At 42.4% G+C, this 25,257-nt stretch overlaps 1 protein-coding gene across 3 annotated transcripts; it reads left to right on the top strand.

The window, feature by feature from the left end:
- Positions 1–115: 115 nt before the first annotated feature.
- Positions 116–22,056, top strand: ttbk2a (tau tubulin kinase 2a). Of its 3 annotated transcripts, none has more exons than XM_089004454.1 (16): positions 116–368; positions 3,830–4,004; positions 5,073–5,220; positions 6,845–6,918; positions 7,054–7,194; positions 8,028–8,132; positions 8,240–8,305; positions 9,952–10,044; positions 10,129–10,254; positions 11,753–11,910; positions 12,783–12,993; positions 13,098–13,309; positions 13,750–14,257; positions 15,969–16,289; positions 19,190–19,803; positions 20,772–22,056. In XM_089004454.1, the coding sequence occupies exons 2-16, from the start codon at positions 3,936–3,938 to the stop codon at positions 21,202–21,204; spliced, it is 3,279 nt and encodes a 1,092-aa protein (XP_088860580.1). In that variant the 5' UTR covers positions 116–368; positions 3,830–3,935; the 3' UTR covers positions 21,205–22,056. The 3 variants fall into 3 exon arrangements, with proteins under 3 accessions (XP_088860580.1, XP_088860581.1, XP_088860582.1); XM_089004455.1 differs by having other exon boundaries at positions 13,753–14,257; XM_089004456.1 differs by lacking the exon at positions 15,969–16,289 and having other exon boundaries at positions 118–368; positions 20,772–22,053.
- Positions 22,057–25,257: the final 3,201 nt, after the last annotated feature.

Consider the following 25,257-nt stretch of genomic DNA (forward strand, 5'->3'; position numbering starts at 1 on the left):
TAGATCAGCATGTGTGTGTGCGTGCGTGCGCGTGCGTGTGTATTCGTTTTAAAAGATCCACTGCGCGTTCACGGCCGGCTTGTTGCGAGGGCTCGAAGCCTCGGGGGCGCGCACGCAGGAAGTCCCGTAGCCACACGTCACGTCACGTCACTCTACGTCACGGGTCCGCATCGAGCGACGCTAGAGATGCTGAGGTGACAATCTTGAGCAGGAGAAACCAAAATCTGGAAGCCTGTTTTTGCCACCGTGTTTTTCCGTCTCCACGCCACCATGGGATCCATCTCCGCGTCGCCCCGGAGCTCTTCCGCGGATGTATAGCCGCCGTTCTCTCACCACACCCGGGCTTTTCGTGTTCGGATCAAGGCGAGGTAAAGACCTTCACTTCGTATTCGCGTCCCTCGCCATTTTCCCCAGCCAGCGTCGCTGTTTGTGTCGCCACGATTGGTTAGCGTCTGTTTCCATGCTACTCAAGAGTCAATCCGCTGCTTTGGCAACGTTCTCGCCACGCAACGGTTGCTGTTTGTGTCCGTGGTCACTGCGGTGGCGGTGCACCCCCCCCCCCCCCCACTGCCCCCCACGTTAGTTCAAAACACGGCACGCCGCTTGCTTAGCTTCGTGCTCCGGTTCATGTGAACGTATTGGACAGTCACGCGCGATTTGAAACGCCGGCGGTTCAATTTCTCGCCACAGTAGAGTCATGCGTGGGTCAGCTCGTCATGCTTGAATGCGTGATGCTGTGGCGGTGGACGGACCGTGGGGTGTGGATGGATGTCGCCCCATGCTGGCTCCACGGCAGCATGTGCATCACAAAATGGAGTCGTGTGTGGTTTTACATGGCCAGGTATTATTCATTTTTTTTCCAACGAATTTTCTGTCGAACGTTTATATGAAAATGTTTAGTCATTTTTCTGCAGCATATTTTTTTTTTTATAAATTGCACACCAATAGAACACATTTTAGAAATCAGAATATATAATATATGTGTGCAGCTGATAAGTCAACATTGTATGTAAATATACAGGCTAGCCAGGTAGCTAGCTAGAGATCCAGATAGCTAGCTAGAGATCCAGATAGCTAGCTAGATAGCTTGATAAATATATATAGAAAATATAAATATATAGAGAGATTTTAGTCAATTAATGTTTTTTTATTTGTAGTTTATAAATATCATGCTCCAATGAATGTATTTTGGTTTATTTCAATCAGTTTTGTATACATCGGCAAATTAGTTAAATCGGGCCCATTATTTTTAGAATTTGGGCCCCTTTTCAGACACAGCGTGTGTGTTGGGCGACCTCTTCTCGCCATTAGCAGGGAGAGCGATTTTTCAACAGCTGTAGTCTTTACTTATAAGTGCTTTCTTTAACCAACTATATAAAATAGGAATCGTTAACATGAAACATAAAATGATAAAAACAACACTAAATTGTAAGTATAAAACTTATAAACGAACTGTACAGTAAACTGTTACTGTTATAGAGTAATAAAAATCAATAATACAAAATAGAAAATGTTAAAAATGACACTAAAAGTTCTAAAATTTATAAATGAAATGTAAACAGTTTGATATATAATAGTATTCAATAGAAAACATTGCTTAAAAACAACAGTTTTGACATATATACTATCCAGCCATTTTGAATGGATTTTGACTTACGACCGTTTTGTCGGAACGGAACCCGGTCGTAACTCGGATATTATCTCTAGTGACACCCAATCAGGACAGGTCATTACCCCATCCCGCACAATCTAATTAAATACATTTACTATTATTCTACTGAATTCAACACAATTTTGAGATTCAAGTCTGTATTTATGATTGTGGCTATAAGTTGCGCTGCATTACACCGAGAGCCAATAGGACACAGGACGGTGGTCGCCATGGAGATGGTAGAAGGACGGACAGAGTGGATCGCAGACGTGTTTGTGATTTATTGGCGTTCTTGGAGGCTGATGTCGCTTTCACAATCTGCTGTTTTTTGGCCACTCGTCCCTCTGTGGAAGGTGTTTACGCAACGATTTTGTGGACTTTATCCGTCTGACACTCGTTGAGCTGAAGTCTGGCAAAATTTGCCAATGCCTTGCACGATTTTGTGCACATTGGTGGTTTCACACCCAGATTTTTGTGCCACTTGTGTTGAAATAAAATCCGTCCGTTATCTGAACCGCTTAATCTCCAGCTGTCTTTGTGGCAGCGGGCACCAGTTGCCAGCCAACTGTGGACAATGAAGGCGCTCTGCCTTCAGCTAACCTACCGTGTCTGTTTCTGGAATGTGTTAGGAAACCCGAGTACCCAGAGAAAACCCACGCAAGCATGTGAACTCCACACAGGAAAGCTTTGAACGCGTTAACCAGTCGGCCAACGGAGGATCTAAACCACCTGAGAATTTTGCAGTCTACAGTGTCGGTGTCGGAGATGTTCAATCGGACACTGTGGACAAAGGCTTGAACAAAGAAAGATTGTCTTTTACTGCCGGCAGGAGACGCAGCAATTCATGACAGACGGCTAAATTCGGCAGCCCTCTGCCAAGCTATTCATTGAGAGTATATGCAAATTTAAGTGATACATTAGTAAAACATCGTTTTCGTGATTAGACTACCGCGCCTCTTCAGTTCTAAGCGTGAACAGCTGTAAGCAATAAAACATTGTCTCTTCCATGAACTGAGACATTTGTAACCTGGCTAATGAGCTCTTCCTGTGAAGGAGTTTCAAGTCGTAAATTACTCCGGTAATAAAGGAGTTTCCCAAGTCCTAAATTCCGTCCAAGGCCAGATCTCCCAGATGAGGATGACAGTTTAACTTGCAGTGTCTGTTGCCCTCAGATTGACCCCAGGATTGTCTGTGCTTCAATTGTGTCTTCGAGTCACACATGTTGACGAAGCATATAACAGCATGAAACGTTTAAATATGATAACTTCTTATTCTGTCTTATATCTATCAGTGTGCAAAGTAGCTAACTCTGTTCCATGTAGCATCTTAAAATTGGACTGCAAAACCCCCGTGACATGATATTCATCCCAAAAATGACTTGATGTTGTTTTTTTCAAAATAAAAGGCTGCTTGGAAATGCGTTTAAAAAGTCACCACCACATTTGTATGGCTTAGATGTGATGTCACGTGCAGCTCTACTTCGGAGTCACCTTCCAGTGACTGCGGTCCAACCAAAGCACAGCTCAGTTGGACATCCAACGACGACAATCCATCATCGCTGCGTCTCATCCATGTGCTGAAGATTGGCAAACCGGGTTCGAGGCCGAGGTCATGTTTGCGTAAATGATGGTCCCGTCTAAAAACTGGATGGATGGCTTCCTCCTTGCGGAAGGCCTATTACGTAACGCCATGTGTCCAGCGATGAATGAAATGTTTGTGTCATGGCCGAGTATCTCTTAGCACGCGGCTAAAATTGTCGCTAATGTCTCCGCCGTCAGGTTTTGAGTTTTTGCTAAATGTGATGTGCGAGTCAGAGATGATGCTGGCAGGTCTGGCGCCTCAAACTGAAGGCTTGATTGTGATGTCGTGTCAGCTGCAGCGTGGAAACTCCAGTGATGGGCTTTAGAGCTCCACGGCCGCATTTGCGTTTTCTGCGCGTGTACAAAAAATGGATATGGAAAATTTTATTGATGTTGTTGTTTTTTTAAATATGTACTTTGGATAAGATTTTACATTTGGATGTATAAACATATCATCCATTTCCACACACACACACACACTAGATAGCTAGCTAGCTATCTTGTTAACTCGTTAGCTATCTGGCTAGCTACCTACCTATCTAACTAGCGATGTGCCTTTTTTTTGGTCATTTTTTTTTGTATTCTTTCTCATCCTCAGAGTTGTTTGAAAGGTTCCAGATGCTCGACCCCGTCTGAGACTGTCTCTCCAGAGTGGTGGAGGACGCCGAACAGGGACAGCATAGCGGTCCGGTTCTTCAATCGGCATGAGCGCGGGAGCGGAGCAGGCCGACATACTCAGCGTGCTCTCACTGGTCAAGGAACGATGGAAAGTGGTGAGTGCTGTCGTTGGTTTAGCCAGAAGAAGTCTTGATCTTCACATTTTTAAAGGACAACCGACACCTCTGGACAAGTTGCATCCATAATTTGTAAAATCACTTCAAATGACGCCCACTGAGCACATTAGACAAATATTCCACCGCATTTAGCTATATTTTACCTAAGACTCGCGCTGAATATTCCGGAAGTGTTGTTTTGGAGTTGAAGTTGATGCCTGATGTGACATCACGGAGGGAACGCCCCTGACGGAGAAAGCGACACACAATGCGTTTTGGGTACTTTTTTCGTCTGAAAACACAGTATTGATGGCGGAATTAGAAGGAAAACTACATATATAACGCAATGGTGAATCGTTGTGTGGCAGCCAATTACGGTAACACGCATAAAGAAGGTGTAAGTTGACACAAATTCCCAGCGGACAAATCAGCCCATTTCCAACGCAGCTTGTGCGCCATCTTGTGCATTTTATGGGCGCAACATTGGACTCCAGACGGCTCCAATTGATACGGAAGGACTTCTTTCATCGATGGCAAACATTTATGCTTTCCTCTTCAGAACTATTTGAATCATATTCATAACTGGATGAGTAACAAGAAAGCTCCTTATCCGAATCTGAACTCTCTGAAGCCATTGTTTTGATTCTGGAGCAAGGCAGTTTGTGCAGGAGTATCCTGGTGCGACGTCACGAACAAGGGGGCGGGACTTTCTGAATCTGCCCAGTTCCGAGCTCATTTTGTGGCAGTCTTGGGACACTTGAAGTCATTTTTATCGGTGTTTTGCATTTGACAAAAAATATCAGCCTGCATCGTTTGGCTATTTTAGATGCTATAAAACGCTTTTCTGATGTCAGTTAGGAAACAAAAAAAATTGTGTCTGTTGTCCTTTAACGCTGCATTGAATGTTTATGTCGTCCTAAAACTCAATATTCAGTGTGCCCTGCAAATTGAGTGAAAATGACAAAAACCCCGGCACCGGAGTGCACACATTTTCGCACATCGTCTGCTAGTGAAGGAGTAAATCCCTCAACTAATTGACGAATGACTTTTTGTGTGTCATTGATCCAGGTGAAAAAGATCGGCGGCGGTGGTTTTGGGGAGATCTACGAGGCGCTAGACCTGCTGACCCGGGTGAGCGTAGCGCTCAAGGTGGAGTCGGCGCAGCAACCCAAGCAGGTACTCAAGATGGAGGTGGCCGTGCTGAAGAAGCTGCAGGGTGAGTCCTCCACTTTCATTTTTCACCCTATCGATCGTTCCGACTCGTGGACCTCCGGTAGGCGCTTGGTTATCCGAGATGATGCTTGGGATTCCTGCCAGAGGCCCTTCAAGTACAACCTTGCACTGAAGCGACGCGGGAAATCGGCTGTTGTGCTTTGTAGCCGTTTGTTTCAAGGTCACTTTGAGGTCATTTGCAGGCTTCCTGGCGCTCTGGAAATGTCATCAGATTGCAAAGTGCTTCGACACAGAAGGTGGTAGCATTTCTCAAACCAAAATGTAGTTGCCTTGTCTTCTATGAGTAGCTCCACAATAACAGGAGTTCAGTTTGGTGAAAACCAAATTCGACGAGAACTGAGACGTTCAAAAACCGAGGTTTGACTGTACTATAAAGATTATTATTATTTTTGCTTTACGTTGAATGACTCACCTACACCATAACTCCACAAAATCATGGCGTGAAGCTTTTATTCGACACTCACGTGTGCTAGCATACATATTTCCGCTGTTAAAAATGAGTCATCCGAACCACATGCCCTTCATGTTGCTCCTCATCCGAGTGAAGAAAAAAATCAATAAGCCGAGATCATATTCTTTATCTAATGACCTCGGCCCAACGCCGTGGCGCTCGCGCTACCTCCCCTGAGGGAATCCCAACGTAACCCGCGATGAAATTTGACTCCTCGGATCTTGGTCCAAAAAACAGCACAACAATTAAAGGACAAGCGACATCATTTTTTTGTTTCCTAACTGACATCAGAAAAACGTTTTATAGCATCTAAAATAGCCAAAACATGTAGGATGATATTTTTAGTCAAATGAAGCACACCAATAAAAATGAGTTATAGTGTCCCAAAACTACTTCAAAATGACGAGTTTCAGAAGGTCCCGCCCCCTTGTTCGTGACGTCACGCCAGGATACTCCTTCACAAACCGCCTTGCCCCAGAATCAAAACAATGGCTTCAGATTAGGAGAAAATGCTTTCTTGTTACTCATCCAGTAATGAATATGATTCAAATAGTTCTGAAGAGGAAAGCATACATGTTTGCAATCCATTAAAGGAGTCCTCCCATATTAATTGGAGCCGTCTGGACTCCAATGTAGCGTCCCAGAAAATGCACAAGATGGCGCACAAGCTCCGTTAGAAATGGGCTTATTTGTCTGCTGGGAATTTGTGTCAACGTACACTTTCTTTATGCGTGATCTAATTTCGCCATCAATACGATGTTTTCAGACCAAAAAAAATACCCACAATGCATTGTGTGTCACTTTCTTGGTCACGGGTGTTCCCTCCGTGATGTCACTTAGGGCATCGTCGTCAACTCGAAAACAAGACTTCCTGAATATTCAGCGCGTGTCTTAAAAGATAAAATATAGCTATATGCGATGGAATCTCAGTAGAGGTCATTTGAAGTGATTTTACAAAATATGGACGCAACGTGTCCGGAGGTGTCGGTTGTCCATTAAGAGAAAGCGTGAAGAGGAGCCTCACGCTAAGACTAGCGGAAATCCGCCATTTTGTTCTGAGGCGGCCATTTGGGGCTCATTTCAGAGATAAAAAGTCAACTGGGCAGCTCGTGACCTCATTGTTTTTAACCTTGCACGTGTTTTCTGCTCCTGGCAGGGAAGGACCACGTGTGTCGCTTTGTGGGATGCGGCCGTAACGACCGCTTCAACTACGTGGTGATGGAGCTTCAGGTCCGTTGCTTTCATCAATAAACCCGCTACTGCTAGCGCTGTTTAAATGTGATGGCATTTATAATAATAATGATAATAATAATAATAATAATAATACATTTTGAGACAATGTGAGATGTCCACGTCTCCCGACAGGGTCGCAATCTGGCCGATTTGAGGAGGAGCATGAGCCGGGGAACCTTCAGCATCAGCACCACGCTGCGTCTCGGACGACAAATCTTGGAGGCTATTGAGAGCATCCACTCGGTGGGCTTCCTGCATCGTGACATCAAACCAGTAAGTTTATTTTATTTTATTTATTTATTATGTATTAATTTATTCATCCATACATCTGCTTATTTATTTATTCATTTATTCATTTATTCGTGTATTTATTTATGTATTATGTATTTATTTATTCACCCACCCATACATGTATTTATTTATTTTTATTTATGTTTTCCCAAATGGGGGCAGGATTTATGTTTGTATTTATGTTTTTTTCCCTGTATAATGATGACAGATATGTCGTTTAAAATTCTTTTAATAAAATATGTCAGGAGGAGTCAATAATAAAAAATGATAATAATAATCATCATTGTAATAATAATAATAATAATAAATCGTGTGGAAAAAAATAATTGGATGAAATAATGAAATTAATATAAAACTGGGATGATTATATAAAAAACGCAAAAGGGAGGAGGACTCAAATGAAAACAAATAAATAAATAATAACATGTAAATTAGATTATTATTACTTTATTATTTATCATTGTATTTATGGTTTGATTGTTCTGTGTATTGTTCTTTTAATTGTAATGTGTCCTTGAGTCTTCAGAAAGGCGCTTGTAAATTAAATGTATTATTATTATTATTATTATAAAGGAGAAAAAAATAGGAATATTAAAATTAAGTTACACATGTGTAATATTTTTTGATGTGTATAATTTGCATCTCGTTCACAATAGATGAAAAACAAATTAAGATACCGCGATATGAATAGAAATAAAGCAAAATGAATACATCAATTAGAATTGGGAAATTTTAGGGATGAAGCCTTTTCATGAATTCCAGTATATCACGTGTCAAGTCGTTCTTTATTTATTGATAGTTTTATTCTCTTTCAGTCCAACTTTGCCATGGGTCGCTTCCCCAGCACGTGCCGAACATGCTACATGCTAGACTTCGGTTTAGCCCGCCAGTTCACCAACTCGTGCCAAGAGGTTCGACCGGTAAGCGACCTTTGACCCCCGACCCCCTCCACCCGTGCACTGCCAGGGAACCCTTGCCCCAAACCCCAACTACTAATTGATCTCATTTATATATTTTTTTTTCTCAGCCCCGCCCAGTGGCAGGATTCCGAGGAACGGTGCGCTACGCGTCCGTCAACGCACACAAAAATAAGGTCAATATCTCATGTCTGCATTTTCTATGTAGCTCTATGTCTTGTTTTTATTTATAATTGAATTTTATTTATTGTATTCTATTTATAATTGTATTTTATTTATTATTGTATATATGCTTGTCTGTGACTGTAAAGTGTCCTTGAAAGCTTTGAAAGGTGCTTGAAATAAAATATTATTATTAATAATATTATTATTATTATGTCCCTAAAGTGTGGGGATCCACTACAATTCAGTATGTTTTGCTCATATTTTTATTTATTGATTGATTTATTTAGTTAGATTCGATCACATTTATTAATCTCACAATGGAGAATTTGGTCAGCTACATTTGGAAGCGTGGGGTGCACCTTTTCCATCTGGATTTTTGATTTTGCTAATTTTATGCGAATAATTTTCATGCTATCTGATTTCATGCTAGCTACAATTCAGTGTGTTTTGCTAATATTTGTATTATTTTGTAATTTTTTTAGATTAGATAATATTTATTAATCTCACAATGGAGAATTTGGTCTGATACTCTTAGAGAGAAGCGTGGGGTGCACCTTGTCCATTTGGATTTTTGATTTTGCTAATTTTATGCTAGCAAATTTCACGCTAGCTGATTTCATGCTAGCTACAATTCAGTGTGTTTTGCTAATATTTGCATATATATTTTTTTTTATTAGATCACATTTATCAATCTCACAATGGAGAATTTGGTCTGATACTCTTAGAGAGAAGCGTGGGGTGCACCTTGTCCATTTGGATTTTTGATTTTGCTAATTTTATGCTAGCAAATTTCACGCTAGCTGATTTCATGCTAGCTACAATTCAGTGTGTTTTGCTAATATTTGCATATATATTTTTTTTATTAGATCACATTTATCAATCTCACAATGGAGAATTTGGTCTGATACACTTAGAGAGAAGTGTGGGGTGCACCCCCTCTTTGTCTATATTTTGGATTTAGCTAATTTTATGCTCACAAATTTCATGCTAGCTCCAATTCAGTGTGTTTTGATATTTGTATGTGTGTTTTTATGTTTTAATTTTTTAGATTAGATCACATTTATTCATCTCACTATTGAGAATTTGGTCTGATACACTTGGAGAGAAGCGTGGGGTGCACCCTCTCCCTCTATATTTTTGATTTTGCTAATTTAATGCTAGCAAATTTCATGCCAGCTAATTTTATAATTCTATACGTATATGTATGTGCTGTGGCTTTTTATCCGCACTCATGTTAAAATGATTTTTGTCATGTGAACTATTTTAACTTTGTGTGTGTATGTATGTGTGGGCGTACGTACGTTGGGATTTTGAATGATTTAAGAAATATTTAATGAAATCATTGAATGAAGTGTCTTTTTTTGTACTTCTCAGGGATCACTGCTAGCATTTTTTAACTAGCTACAAAATTACATGCTAGAAATTCTTTTTTTTAATGGTTTGTGATGTATTTTTTGTGTGTATTTGGCATTGAATGCTAAGAGAGAGTGATCTTTTATTTTCATCATTTCATGATGTTTTGGACTTATGTCTTTTTATGTCATATTAGCAAGTGTTAGCTTTTCAACATATTGTTGATGTTTTTGTATTTTTTGCTAAGCGTATGTGTGAGACATGTCCACTTCGTTAACACCTCAACCGTGCTGTACTTGTGCAGGAGATGGGTCGTCATGACGACCTGTGGTCCCTCTTCTACATGCTGGTGGAGTTCCTTGTCGGCCAATTGCCATGGAGAAAGATCAAGGACAAAGTAAGACAAAAGCAGTCACACGCCCGTCGCGCGCTTTGCTAACACAAAATGGCATTTGACCGGCGTCTGTTTCTGTTCACTCAGGAGCATGTGGGGAAATTAAAGGACACGTACGACCACCGTCTGATGCTCAAACACTTACCGGCGGAATTTAGTGTCTTCTTGGAACACATTTCCAGTCTGGACTACTTCACCAAACCCGACTACCAGGTAACCCGGCCTGCGCCCGTTTTTTTAATCCCACATCTACATTTTTAGCATCCCACAACATATGATATGCTTTGCTAGAATGCAGCTATGTGGATATGAGTTGAGCAATTTTATTTTGAAAAAAAAAAGGGCGCATCACTCCAGAAAGAAAAATAGTACTTTTTGGAACAATTATGAAATAGAATACAGTGATACTTCGGTTTATGAACGCTTTAGTTAATGAACTTTTCACCTTACGAACATTAAATTCACGAGGATATAATCTTGGCATACAAAATAGTTTTCGGGAAACACATGGAGCGCCACAATGGCTGGCGGACTAGTTTTCCACACCCACTTACTTTCAGTGCAGACATGGTTTGTTATCAAGTGGAGTCCTTTTGCTTTTTTGGGACCGAAAAAGACCCCACTACAGCCGAGTGTGGAAACAAAAGAAAATTACGGTCTAGCAGAAGAAGGAGATCACCGAGAAACACGAACGAACGAGGTATACGTTTGTGTGACTGAGCATCCCAGTACCAGTATGCTAAGTCGACCATTGCTACGTGTGGCTAAGAGTGTTTCTGTGTTGTCTAAGCAACGGTCTCAGGCAATAGAATAAGTTGAAAAAGTTCTGTTGATTTGGATTAATGAAAAGCAGCTCGCAGGGGACAGTGTGAGTGAGGGTATTATCGCCGAGAAAGCATGGCATCACTTTGCTGTTGTGAAATGTACATTTCTCCACTGCGAGACTAATGAAGGCAAATCCATCCATCCAACTTTCCTCGGATATCATCAAGAGGCAACCTTGAAGTTTGTCATCCATTGACAACTACCATTACAAAGGTGAATAAAACTACTTTATTATACTGTACAGTTTATTTCTTTAATTGCAATACAGTAGCACGTTTATTATACATAAAATAAGGTACATTTTATGTAATTTTAAGGCTTATTTAGTAGAAAATTATGTTTTATGGGGTCCTGGGAACGGATTATTCTCATTTTAATGATTAATAAATGTTTGGAAGACGAACTTTTTGCCTTACACACGCTTTCTGGGAACCAATTAAGTTTGTATCACTATAGCAAATTAAAAAAAGGAAATGTGCCTCCTCCACATGTGCTCTTGTTGGCCACCAGGGGTCAGTATGAGAAGATGGTTGTAACGAAGCTGCAGTCATTTTTTTAAAATGTCTCGATCAAATTTGTCTTTAACTACGATAATTTAGCAAAGCGTTGTGAAGACAAAAGAAGACATCATACAAATTTGTACTTTGTTTTATTATATAATTTTTTATGGGTTTTCCCTATGTGATACATATTTATATGCCAGTCGGGAGTAGTTAAAATCAACGTGTGTTTTTTTTTTTTTTACTTTGAAAAAAAAACAGAAAAAAATGAATCTGAAAAACACACCAATCAGCCCCAAGTTCTGATCACATGATGGAATCGCTATGACTCTAATTATGATAAGACTGACCTTTTATCATTTTTTTTTCCCCGCCCCGCGCGCCAGCTGTTAATGTCGGTGTTCGACACCAGCATGAAGACGTACAACGTGGTGGAGAACGACCCGTACGACTGGGAGAGGACGGCCACCGACGGGAGCCTGGTGATCAGCGCCAGCGCCACCACGCCGCAGCACCTCACCCGCCTGACGCCTGCACACATGGGGTGCGTCTCCTTTCAAATCAACACTTTTCATTTTACTTTGAAAAAAAAAAAAGAATTATAAATTCTCATTTACAACTTGAACCGAACTAGAGAGCAAATGCTTGACTCGAAACTTTATTTTGAAATCTTAACCCTGCCTTGAAAACCTTCAAAAAAGCTTGAAACCAGGGTAGTCTGTCATTTTTTGTCGCAGGTTTCCTCTCCATGGCCATTATAATAATAATAGTAATAATAGTAGTAATAATAGTAGTAATAGTAGTAATTGTAATTGTAATAGTAGTAATAATCATCATCATCATCATCATCATACTACTACTACTACTAATAATAATAATAGTAATAGTAATATTAATAATAGTAATAGTAGTAATCATAATAGTAGTAATAATAATAATAATAATACGTTTCATTTATAAGCGCCTTTCAAAACTCAAGGACACTTTACAGTCACAGGATATTTTTTCTGCGGGTGAGCAGCGGCAGCCACACGCGCCGGCGTTCACTCAACCCGGAAGTTATGAATTTGGGGAAGCCATTAGAATGTTTAATCCCTTCCACATATGACGTATAGAGCGCACAACAAATTAAAAAATAACTAATTTTCAAATCTGATGTCAAGAATAATGACTGTTATTGTGGTTGACATCCAAAAATGTGAAATTTTGGCAAGCATCATGGAATTTTTATGGAAGTTTTATTTGCTTTTGCGGGCTGAAAAAAAAAGGATGTGTCGGGCCGGATTTGGCCCTCTGTACTTGACTTTGACACCTGTGCTTTACACGAACCTCTCGCCCGAATTTGAAGAACTGCTTTCGAAATTTGTTATATACCCAAATTTGGAACTCACTTCCTGTATGTGTTCCCCGCCTCAGCATGGCCAACGCCTCCGTGATTCCGGGCGACTTGTTGCGCGAGAACACAGAGGAGGTTCTGCAAGACGAACAGCTCAGCGACGCTGACAACAACCTGGCCGCGCCGGAACGCGTGCCGGCTTCTCCGAGCCACCAGCCGCGGACGCAGGAGGCCGACGTGTGGGAGGAGCTTGATCGCAACCGCAACCGCATACGAACGGCCCTGTGGAAGGTGAACCGCACATTCCCGTCGACCTTTTTTTTTTTTTTAATGCCGATGCCGACATCAGTTCAGAACCCTAATTTGGAGCCTTTGTTCTCGGTCCTGCCGTCCAGACTGCCGCAGAAGAGGAGCAAAGCAACCCCGTGGGCAGCCAAGGCCACCAGAGTCCATACGGGGGCACCGGCGTGGCCTCACCCGTCAAGGTGTTATCGGAGGAACGCGAGGGGCCTCTTCTCAGGAAACTTCGCAACATCCACAGCTTGGAGTTGGAAAGGAGACTGGGCCTGGAGTCCAAACCCAATCCAGAACGCTTCCTAGAACCCTGGTACGTCACCAATTTAAAAGGGGCGGGGCGTGGACGTCGGCTACGCGGCCCCGCAACCAAATTCGGTCCCGAGTTTGCTCATCGTTGAGAGTTTAGAAAGGCTGGCTACCTAGCTAGCTATCGATTTGCTATCTATTCGCTATCTAACTAGCTGGCTGGCTAAATCGCTATCTAGCTATTTGCTATGTAATTGGCTGGCTGGCTAGCTATATATTTACTATCTACAGTCAAGTCTCGTTATATCGATATCGGTTATATCGATCGTACTGCTTATTACGATACTATTTCTATGAACGCAAGGAGAAAAACTAAACCCAAGTTATAACCTTCTCGAAATCCCCACCATCACCCTTATATAATGCGTAAAAACTTAACTTTACTGTGAAACCCTAATTTTAAGCCGTAACTTTTGATTGAAAACACATTTTAATTCATGTTAGCAGTGTCCAGCAGCAACGTCAAAAGCAAGAGGATGAGGACGGCGCCGAGGGGGCCGCCATCGTCCCAGTCAACCAGGTTGAAGCGCCTCCCAACGGAGAGCGTCGCGAGCGGGTTTGGCACTACGACGAAGAGTTCTTTTCCGGGAACGACGGCGGGGGGTCTCCGAAAGCACCGTCTCCCACCTCTCTGGAGCACGGCGACGGCGCTGCCATTAGCGGGGGTTTCGTGGCCCTTAACCTCAGCTCGGGCCGACAGGACGTGGACTCGCGCGACTGGGTTCTGGTAGAGCGGCCCGGAACCAAGAACAGCTCCAGTCCTTCAGAACGAGATCAGGAAGAGGAGGAGCCGGAGGTCCTGCAGGACCCCGGGTGGGAGCGGGGCGTGTTCAGTCCCGCAAAACCGGACGAAGCCGATAAAGTGGAGCCGAGCGTGGGGCCTGCCGAGGCCCTGCCGCCAGTGACTCCCACCAGCCCGGCCCAAGTCCTGACGGAGGGGGTCCTCACCCAGGTAAGACCACTGCGCTCTGCTTTTCTAGGTCGGCGAATCCTCATCAAAATGCTTGCTAACCTGTGTTTCCCAACCCATATGAAGTCGAGCTGTTAGCATAAACGCCAAACGTAGCGTTAGCCTCGTGGTAAAATGGATCAACGTGGACCTTGAGACGCCGCGGTTGGGAATCACTGGTTGGTGTGAACGTCAACGCCACACTTGTTGTTCATTGCTCTCCGCTTTGATTTGCTGATCACGCTTGAGTTGATTTCAACCGTTCTTTTGTGAGTGACACCGTTCAAAAGTGTTGCTGACATCAAATGGCAAACTCGGCATTAGCGATGGGCATCTTCTTGACCACATTTTCTCAACTGAAAAAAAAAAGTCCACATTAGTCTTGTATCAAAAATATAATATGCCCATCCCTAATAAGAAGCATTTTCCAAAGTCCTGCTCCAGCTTATGCTTCCGGAAAAATTGACAGTTCATCTTTATTGCCCAGTTGGTTCCATGTATACAGAACGGCAATTTTACTGAACAGGAACGGGGGATTTTTGAAAAATCACAATCAAAGTAAGCTTTATTGTCATATATGCTAATATGCATGACATACAGCACAGATAAAATTACTGTCCTCTCGGACCCAGCGTGCAAAGCACTTATAATGACTTAACAGTGCGAGGTGCATTTTATTTTATTTTATAATCTAATTTTAATTGATTATTTTTTATGTATGCTAATTTTATTGTATTTATTGTATTTTGTTTTATTTTATTTAATTCTATTTATTTTATTTTACTTTATTTTATTTTTTTATGTAATCTAATTTTAATTGATTAATTTTTAACGTACGCTAATTTTATTGTATTTATTGTATTTTATTTGTTTTATTTTATTTCATTCTATTTATTTTTTTGTTTTATGATATTTTATTTTGTTTTATTTGACTTCATTATATTTATATTGTATATTTGTTTTATTGTATTGTTTTCATTCTATTTTATTTATTTTTTATGTCTTTTATTTTATTTTAATTGTTTTATTTGACTTCATTCTATTTTATTTCATTTTGTTTGTTGTTTGTATTTTATTTCATTTGTTTTATGTTTTATTTTATTTGTTTTATTTTATTTTATTTCATTTCATTCTATTTTATTCATTTCATTTGGTGTGTTTTATTGTATTTTATTTAATTTGTTTTATTTGACTTTTTTCTATTTTATAAGTTTTGTTTTATTTGATGTATTTTATTTATTTTATTTTAAATGTTTTATTGTATTTTATTTGAGTTCATTCTATTTTATTTATTTCATTTTAGATGTTTTATTGTATTTTATTTTATTTTTTTATTTTTTGTTATTCTATGTATTTATTTTTGTTTATTATCATTATTCATTTTTAAATACTCCCTGTCCCAAAGCAGTAAAATCGCCTGGTCGACTTTTTGCCCCAATTTCTGATTCAAAAATTTAAAAGAAATAAATCAATAAATAAACAAACAAACAAACACATAAATACATAAACAACTAAATAAATAAATACAAGAATAAATGAATAAATAAATAAATACATTGAGTGTGAAAGTTGCTTTTGAGACGTCCCCCCTGAGACAGGAAATGTCCTCGGTCAGCCTCCATTATGTGGCCAAGGGTGCTCCAGAAAGGGTTTTTTAAATCCCATCAGTTTCAGCCCCCCCTCCTCCTCCTGTGTCCACCCTCCTTTCTCTTAGCACCCAAGTTCTCCTCCATCCCTCCCCGAGGAAGCGGCCCCCCGGATGGCGGACCCCATCCCCGTGCGCTCCCCCAGCCCTCACACCCTCTTCAGCACGCTGTCGGACCCCCTCCACCAGCGCCACCCGCTGGCCGCGAGGCGTAGCCAATCGGCCGAGCGGCACCGGGACCGCCGAGCGTCTTCCTCCTGTCGCCACGCTTCCTTAGCGCTTCCGCTCAGAGCCTCAGCCAATCGTAGGAAACTACCCGCCATCCCGGCGGGCGCCGCCAACGCCAATTTGCCCTCTGTCATTCGTATAACCAGGGCGCAGCTGCAGCAGGTGATCGCCCCCTTCGCGGCGGAACCTCTTAAGTCCAGCGCAAGCTAGACCGCTAATAGATAGCTAGTAGGTAGCTAATAGGTAACTAACAGATAGCAAATAGATAGCTAGGTAGGTAGCTTGGTAACTAGCTCGACTGTCATAATTTACAAATTGTTTTCTAAATTTACTCACAGATGCGGTGTGCTAGCTCTGGCCAGTATGCTCTTATGACCAGCGGCTAGTGATACTATGATTGGCTAGTAACACACATACTATGATAATTAAGAATTATTGAATAAGAATTCATGGACTTCCAATGCAGCATTAGAAATCTTAGACTCTGTTCTTTCATCACAAAAAAAAATAGTTAATTCCTAATTTATGTGGGTCTGGAGTTATCCGGGCTTGAAATTGGGACATGTTTACAAAATACAATACAATACAACACAGTGATTTTTATAACACTTTAACAACAAGCTAGAGTCGCAACAAAGCGCTAACATGGACAAAAGGCAAATGCTGCCCCTTCGTGGAAGGGGAAAAAACATTGCCAGAGGTCTGACCAGCGCTTTATCGGCACCTAAGCATGAAAAAAAAATAGGAATGGTGCTCTACGTCGCACTTTTCAATTCTGGAATGGCAGCGAATGAGTTAATATCATCACAAGTTGCTGAGTACACCCACAACCCATCCTAATTGGACGACACCCACGTCACTCACCAAACCATGCCCAATGACAAAATGGTGACCCCGATTCGACGAAAATATACCCATGACCCATGTTTAATGTGTTTGATCCAAAAAAAAGCACATTTTCACCGATTAACCGGTGAGCTAGTTGATTCAAAACTTGATAAAAAAATAAATATTCTATAGGTGCCGATGTAAAATTTTGCCCGAGAAAATGTAAAAGGCAAAACACCACGTCTGCGACTTTGGAGGTTCCACTCGAAATCGACCTCCATTCAGCTACGATGGCAAATTTATATGTTTATTTTGTGGCTGCTTGTTTTGGTTTCTGCAACCCCAAATTTTCTTTGCTCAAACGCTGATGCTCATGCATTGTTGACAGCATGGCTCCAACACGTCTTCTTGATATAAGTGATCTGAGTGTGTATGATTGTGTGTGTGTGTGTATATTTAGTGATACCTCGGTTTACGAACCCCTTGGCTTACGAACGTTACATTTATGAAAATTTTACCTTGGCATACGAACTATTTTTCGGGATACACACGGAGCTACCATAATGAGTGATGTGTCGTTCGCAAATGATTATTCCCCGCCCCCAGTCGTCGGTTAAAACCACGTGATTGGTCAAGAACGCAGCAGTGAGGGAGGTGGTTTAAACATTAAAGAGATAGGCAGACGACAGAGAGAGAGAGTGATAAAATGGATAGAAAACAGTGACATTTGGACTCGTTTCAACTTTGTTCAAAAGCAGAATGTAGACTGCAAGGTTAAAATATCCAACTCAATCAGGCTCCACAAATAACCCGCATAAGCCATCTGTACACTTGATGCAAAAAGCTATCAACCCAGCTAAACAGAACACAATTGATGAGGAACAAGGTAAAATTATAGCAGAGAAAGCCCCACCAAGGGATCATTCCTCAAGATGGTGGAAGAATAAGGCTACGTTCCTCATCAAGTGTTTAATGCTGAGGAAACCGGGCACTCCATTCCATCAAGCCATCAACAACCATCAAAAAGGTCAATAAAACCACTTTATTATACAGTACAGTTTATTTCTTTAATTATAATACCATAGCACATTTCTTATACAATAAATAAGGTATATTTTGTGTAGTTTTAAGGTATAGAAAATTAGAAAATGATGTTTTATGGGGACGTGGGAACGGATTATTCTCATTTTAATGGTTACCTATGGGAAATTATTTTTTGGGATACTCACTTTTCGCCTTGCACACTCTGTCTGCAAACCAATTAAGTTTGTAAGCCAAGGTATCACTGTATGTGTTTTATGTGTCGTGTGAGTGCAGCATGTGTGCGCGTTTGGAATGTCGACTCATGACCACAGGTCGCATGGTCTCTTTTGTTTCAGATCGTCTTTGTTCTCTCCATCTTCCTCTTCCTCTCTCTCTCCCTGTATTTGTTCCTCACCCTCTCTTCACTGAAGCCCCCTGCCAAGTTGCGTGAAACCAAACCTTTCCTGTCTCGCCGTGCCCGGTTTAGCGCTCACGAGCTTGACTGACAACCATGCCTCCCCCCCATAGCACGCGTTTGTGTGTCCGATAACGGTAGCTATGGCATTGCATGCTGTTGTTAATGACTGATGTCACCATCCATCACCAAATCTGCAATTCGCGGGGGATGGGGATGGAGCCCTGGGGGACAACTGCGGAAAAAAACCATGGGCCATTTTGCCGGACTAAAAAGGTTAACAAAGATCTTATTACGGTGATACCTCAGCTTAGGAACTTAATTTGTTCCCAGAAAGGGTGTGTAAGGCGAAAAGTGCGTCTTCCAAACATTTATTTCCCATAGGAAACCATTCAAATGCGAATAATCCGTTCCCAGGTCCCCATAATACATAATTAAGTTGCTGCTGTGTTACTTCCGGGTAGAGTGAACGCTGGCGCGAATGGCTGCCGCTACTCACCCGCACGAAAAAAAATCCAGTGACTGTAAAGTGTCCTTGAGAGTTTTTAAAGGCACTTCTAAATGAAATGTATTCTGATAAAAATTTCAAAAAAAGGGCTCGGTCACGATTCCACGCGAATTAGCAGCGGTTCACGGAAACTCCCAAATTTCGCCTCTTGCATCGGGCTACTTGCTGGAGCGCCACTACACATGTTGTAGACTCTCAGCAACGAGCCTTTTTTTCCCAGCAATTAGTCACATCTCATCAGTCACATATCTAGTTTGTTCACTTGCAATGTCTTTTCACTTTGTCTAGTTGAGAGTTCAGCGTCCGTCCGGGTTGTCCTCGGGGTCGGACAGCGACCGCCCGCCGGAGAGATGCGGCCAAGCCGAAGCGGAGCCAGGCGCCGACCCCCCCGGGACCCCCGCGGACCCGGTCCCGCTCAACGGGGACCGGCCACACTCCCCTCGTCGACAGCGATCGCCGACCCCGCCCTCCTCTGATAAAGACGATCCGGCCCCGGAAAAGACGGTTTCCCCCTCGCCGCCTCGCCGCCGGCGGAGTCGCATCCCCGTGCCGGAAGCGCCGCCCCCGCCGGGTTCGGCCAAAGAAAAACTGCTGCGGAAGAAAGCCAAGAACCCGGCGGCCGCGCCATCCCCCTGCGCCTCGCCCTCGCTGTCGGACCGCCGCGCCGCCGCCGCCGTCGTCGCCGTGGTCAGAGAGCCCCTGTCGTCGGCCTCGGAGCGTTCCCACGAGGAGGACTCGCTGATGGGCTCGCGCTCGCTGTCCTCCTCCTCCAGCCCGTTGTCGCGGCGGAGCAGGATCCCTCGGCCCGTCCATTCCGCTTTGTCGGCAGAGGCGTCGGCCGCCCAATTCCTGCCGCGACCGCCGCCCGGGAAGCCGCCGGGCCGCAACGCCATGGAGGGAAGGTACCGGGACTTTTGCTTGTCATTTTGATTGATCGTGAATTGACACGACTCAACGTCGGCCGGCCGTGTTGCAACGTGGACGTTGGTCCTTTTTCAAATGACATTGGAGGTTCCTCCTCCCAAAATTTGGATTGGCTCAGCAGCTGGTCGAAGCCAAATTAATATTTCAACAAATATTTAAAATTGTCACTCATTTTTTGTTTAAATAAAAGATAAAGTTTCATGCAGGACGTTTTGCTCCGATGCACCTGAAATAACCTATGCCCCCTTTATTTATTTACATATTCATTTGCACATTTATTTATGTATTTAAGTATATATATTTATTAATTTGCATATTTATTTATGTATTTAAGTATTTATTTTCTATTCATTGTGTATCTATTTTCTATTTATTTATTAATGTTCCATTAATTTTCTATTAATTTATGTATTTATCTATTTATTTGTCTATTTATATATCTATTTATTTATTTTATGTATTTACTTGTCTGTTTGTTTGTTTGTTTGTTTGTTTACTATTTGTTTTCTATTATGTATTTATTTTCTATTTATGTATTAATTTTCTATTTATTTGTTTATTTAGTGTTCGTTTTCTATTTATGTATTGGTTTATTTTCTATTTATTATGTATGGATTAATTTTCTATTTATTTATTTATTTATTTGTGTCTATTTATCTATTTGTTCGTTTATTTACTATTTGTTTTCTATTCTTGCATTTGTTTATTTTAGATTGTTTATGTATGTATTTACTTGTCTATGTATTTATTTGTTTGTTTCCTATTTATTTTCTTTTTATTATGTATTATTATTATTTTTTTTATTGTGTGCATTTTCTATTTATTTATTAATTTTCTATTTTTTTATTTATTGATTGTCTATTTATCTATTTAATTAATTTCTATGTATGACATATGTAGTAATTTTCTATTTATTAATTTTCCATGGATGTATTTCTTTTCTTAGGATCCGACGCTACCGCATCCGATCGGGCAGCACCGGCGACTCTGACCTCTTGACCTGCCTGGCTCAACTGATGCACGGCGCTCGGGGCTCCCCGGCGGCGTCGTCCGGAAGCTGGCGTAAGGGGGCGACGGGCGTCGTCGGCACGTCGCCGCGCCACGTCCGCACCTCCAGCGCCTCGCCTCGCAGCTCGTCTTCGCCGCAGCGTTCCGTCAGCTCCTCGCCCTCGCGCCACGAGCGCCGCGGCAGCTTCGGAGGAGGAAGCTGCTTGGAGCGCAGCCGCTCGCCGCCCAGCTTTTCCGGGTCGCCTCCGCCTCGCCGCCTCTACCACCACCACCACCACCACCAGGAAACGTGCTGCGGCCGGCAGGCCCGCAGCGCCTCCTTCCACTTGTCCAGGGTGAAGGGCAAGAGCGCCAGTAAGCTGGCCAGATAGTTCCACGCGGAAAGTGAACAGAGAACTTTTCGCCGTACACACACTTTCTGGGAACCAATTAAGTTTGTAAAGTGAGGTATCACTGTATTTCAATAAGTGTGTCGATTATTGATTGATTTAGTCATTTGATGTGATTAGTTATTCTGTTTTATTCTAAACAGGATTTATTTTCAAATTAATATTGCAGAGAATTCGCAAAGAAAAAAAAATGGCTTCCATGTTAATTTATCATCTCGTATTGATCACGATGACGAATTAGCATCCTGAGACTGTTTCAGCTTATTAACAAAGCCGTGCCACGGTTGTATGGTTTTATTCTTGGGGATATTTCTTTTAATGCTCAACAAGGACCTTTGACCCCCGCGCCGCCCCTTCCGTACCATTTTTGGGTGTACTCTACTTACTAACGAAATCGCTACTAAGATACAATCAGTCTTGTTGAGTGCGTTGAAACACTCCACGCAAACCTTCCTGTGCCTACAAAGTCCCTTTTACGCAGCCCCCACCCACTTATTTATTTTATTTAGTTTTTCTGTATATGATCGGCCCGCTGCATCAATATATATAAAATTCGATTAGATTAGATTAGCTGGCTAGCTAGCTAGCTATTTGCTCTCTATCAGCTGTCTCGCTGGCTGGCTATCTAGCTAGCTAGCTTGCTATATGGCTATTTAGCTGGCTGTATATTAGCTATCTGTCAGCTAGCTTGCTAGCTTTCCGGCTATTTGAGTTGCTTGCGGGTTGAGTGAACGCTGGCGTGCGTGGCTGCCGCTACTCACCCACAGAAAAACTGATCCTATGACTGTAAAGGGACCTTGAGAGTTTTGAAAGGCACTTATAAATGAAATGGATTATTATTATTATTATTTCCCGATCCCAATCCCGACATAAAAGTCCTCCTGAAGGAGAAGAAAAGGGCTTTTGTGTCGGGCAACAGAGAGGAACTGAAGGCCGTGCAGATCCAACTGAGGAGGAAGATCAGAGAGGGGAAGAAGGCCTACAGGATGAAAATGGAGGAGCAGCTGCAAGCCAGCAATGTCGCTGGTGTCTGGAAGGGCCTGAAAAACATCTCAGGCCACAAAAGCCCAGTGACATTGAACGAAAAAGACAAGGACTGGGCAGATGAACTCAACCGCTTTTTCAATCGGTTTGACAAGACGCCAGCCGCCCCCGGCCCACCGTCAACTTCACCTGTAGCTGCACCTGCACCAACTCTCACTGTGGCCTTACCCTCCCTGCCCCCTCTCACGACCAGCTTTCCGCAACCAACAACTGCCCTCCCAACCGTTGCCACACCCTCAGCCGCCACTCTGCCTCCTGGTTCCTGCCTGTCTGTCACAACTGCGCAGGTGAGGAACCAACTGAGGAGGATGAAGGTGAGGAAGGCAGCAGGTCCGGATGACATCAGTTCCCGACTCCTCAAGACCTGCTCCGACCAGCTGTGTGACATTGTCCAGCACTTGTTCAACCTGAGCCTGAAGCTGGGCAGAGTTCCACAGCTGTGGAAAACGTCATGCCTGGTCCCAGTGCCCAAGATTGCCAACCCCAAAGAGCTCAACAGCTACAGACCGGTGGCGCTGACGTCTCACCTGATGAAGACGCTGGAGAGACTCGTCCTCGCCCACCTGCGACCGCTGGCAAGCTCATCGCTGGACCCGCTGCAGTTTGCCTACCAGCCCAGCATCGGTGTGGAGGATGCCATCATCTACCTCCTCCATACGGCGTTGCTGCACCTGGAGAATGCTGGGAGCACGGTGAGGATCACATTCTTCGATTTCTCCAGTGCCTTCAACACCATCCAGCCCAGTCTACTGGGGGACAAGCTGCAGCATGCCGGAGTCGACCATCACCTCACATCCTGGATTACAGACTACCTCACAAACAGGCCACAGTACGTGAGGGTAAAGAACTGTGAGTCGGACAGGCTTCTCTGCAGCACCGGAGCGCCGCAGGGAACAGTCCTGGCTCCATTCCTCTTCACCCTCTACACCTCGGACTTCAACTACAACACCCCAACCTGCCACCTTCAGAAGTTCTCTGACGACTCAGCTATTGTCGGCCTCATTACAGAGGGAGACGATAGGGAGTACAGGGGACTGACAAAGGACTTTGTGGACTGGTGCCAGCAGAATCACCTCCAGATCAACACTGGCAAAACCAAGGAGCTGGTGGTGGATTTCTGCAGGAAACAATCGTCACCTGCACCATTGAACATCCAGGGTTCGGACATTGAGAGGGTGACCTCCTACAAGTACCTGGGTGTTACTCTCAACAATAAACTGGACTGGACAACAAACACGGATGCCCTAATCAAAAAGGGACAGAGTCGTCTCTTCCTCCTCAGGAAACTGAGGTCTTTTGGAGTTCAGGGGTCACTCCTAAAGACTTTCTATGACTCTGTGGTGGCATCAGCCATCCACTATGGCATTGTCTGCTGGTCAGGCAGCATCACCACCCGGGACAGAAAAAGACTGGAGCGCTTTGTCAAGCGGGCCAGTTCTGTCGTGGGCTGCTCGCTGGACTCTCTTGAGGAGGTGGGCAACAGACGGACGCTAGCTAAACTAAAAGCTATGACGGACAGCCCCTCCCACCCCCTCCTGCCCATCCTGACAGCTCTGGGTAGCTCCTTTAGCCAGAGACTATTACACCCGCGCTGCAAGAAGGAGAGGTACCGCCGCTCGTTCCTACCGACTGCTGTCAGGCTTCACAATTCCCAATGATCACATGTGGAAAAAAAAAAAAAAACAAAAAAACAAAAAAAAAAACTGGACACTTGTAAATATGGGTTGTTGCAATATATCTAAATGCATCTCTTGATTCTGCACTATGTACAGTCTTGTTTATAGAACGGTTTTTGCACATCTACATTTGCACAGTATACAGTTGACATTTTTATTTTGTTATGCTTAGAATATCTTGTTTTCTATCCTTTCACTCCCACCCCAACCCCATCCCTCTTCAATTGCTGCTGTGGACTGCAAATTTCCCCATTGCGGGACGAATAAAGGTATTCTGATTCTGATTCTGATTCTGATTTGTGTATATGTGTATATATGTATATATAATAATACATTTTATTTTAAGCGCCTTTCAAAGCTCTCAAGGACACTTTTGTTATATATATGTATATGTGTGTGTTTTTATTATTTTTATATTATTTATATTTTTTTTACTTCCGGGTTGAGTGAAAGGTAGCGCGTGTGGCTGCCTCTGCTCACCCTCAGAAAAAAATATCTTGTGACTGTAAAGTGTCCTTGAGAGTTTTGAAAGGCACTTCGAAATGAAATGTATTATTATTATTATTATTATTATTATAAAAACCCCTTTTTAAACCTAGCTTGTGGCAGAGCTAAAGCCAAAACACAAAGCAAAGCTAATGTTAGCATGTGCGTTTGTTTCAAGTCGTATGGCCGACATTACAAATGAATGGTACCTTGTTTTATTCGCTAGTTGAGCCGAGTAGGTGCAGTGCACTTTTTTTGTTTGAATGATTGTGATTTTTTTTATTTTTATTCTTCTAGACCCCCTTTTAAACGCTAATAATTTTTTTTTTTTTTTTGCTGACTCCTTTTTTTAACAAGCTTTCGGGAAAGTGAAACAACAATAAAAGGCGACATTGGAAATGTCATTGCATTTTTTGGGGGGGATTATTAACGTACACGTGGCGTGCAGTCGTAGCGTTAGCGCATTTTGTTTGTTGTATTAGCATGGGGTTATGAAATACTTGACGTTTTATTTATTCAGGGGGAAATTTTGCTGGATATGGCCATCTGTTATTTAAACTGATATTTATTTTGTATTAATCATGTTATTTATTAATGGTTATGTATGTGTGAGTTTTCTATGGGAATTCTCTATGGGAAAGAATGTATCCGTTTTTTTTTCTTCATTGTATATAATTGTAATTATTTAAGTTGATATCATTTGTATCATATCAATGCCTTGTACAGTGATTTTTTTTCTTGTTTTTATTTAGTTGCTTTTTTTTGTTTTGAAATTATTTTGTATTTTATTTTTATAAACCGGTTATGAATAAAACACCCATTCCGCATG

This window comes from Hippocampus bargibanti, linkage group LG09, assembly GCF_051943395.1.
Source record: "Hippocampus bargibanti isolate YZ-2025 linkage group LG09, ASM5194339v1, whole genome shotgun sequence".
NCBI classification, from domain to species: domain Eukaryota; kingdom Metazoa; phylum Chordata; class Actinopteri; order Syngnathiformes; family Syngnathidae; genus Hippocampus; species Hippocampus bargibanti.

Coding starts and splice junctions, on each gene's coding strand:
- ttbk2a (XM_089004454.1), top strand. CDS start 3,936: ATGAGCGCGGGAGCGGAGCAGGCCGACATACTCAGCGTGCTCTCACTG. Junction 7,195..8,027: donor TGCATCGTGACATCAAACCA/GTAAGTTTATTT, acceptor ATTCTCTTTCAG/TCCAACTTTGCCATGGGTCG. Junction 19,804..20,771: donor CGCAACGCCATGGAGGGAAG/GTACCGGGACTT, acceptor TTCTTTTCTTAG/GATCCGACGCTACCGCATCC.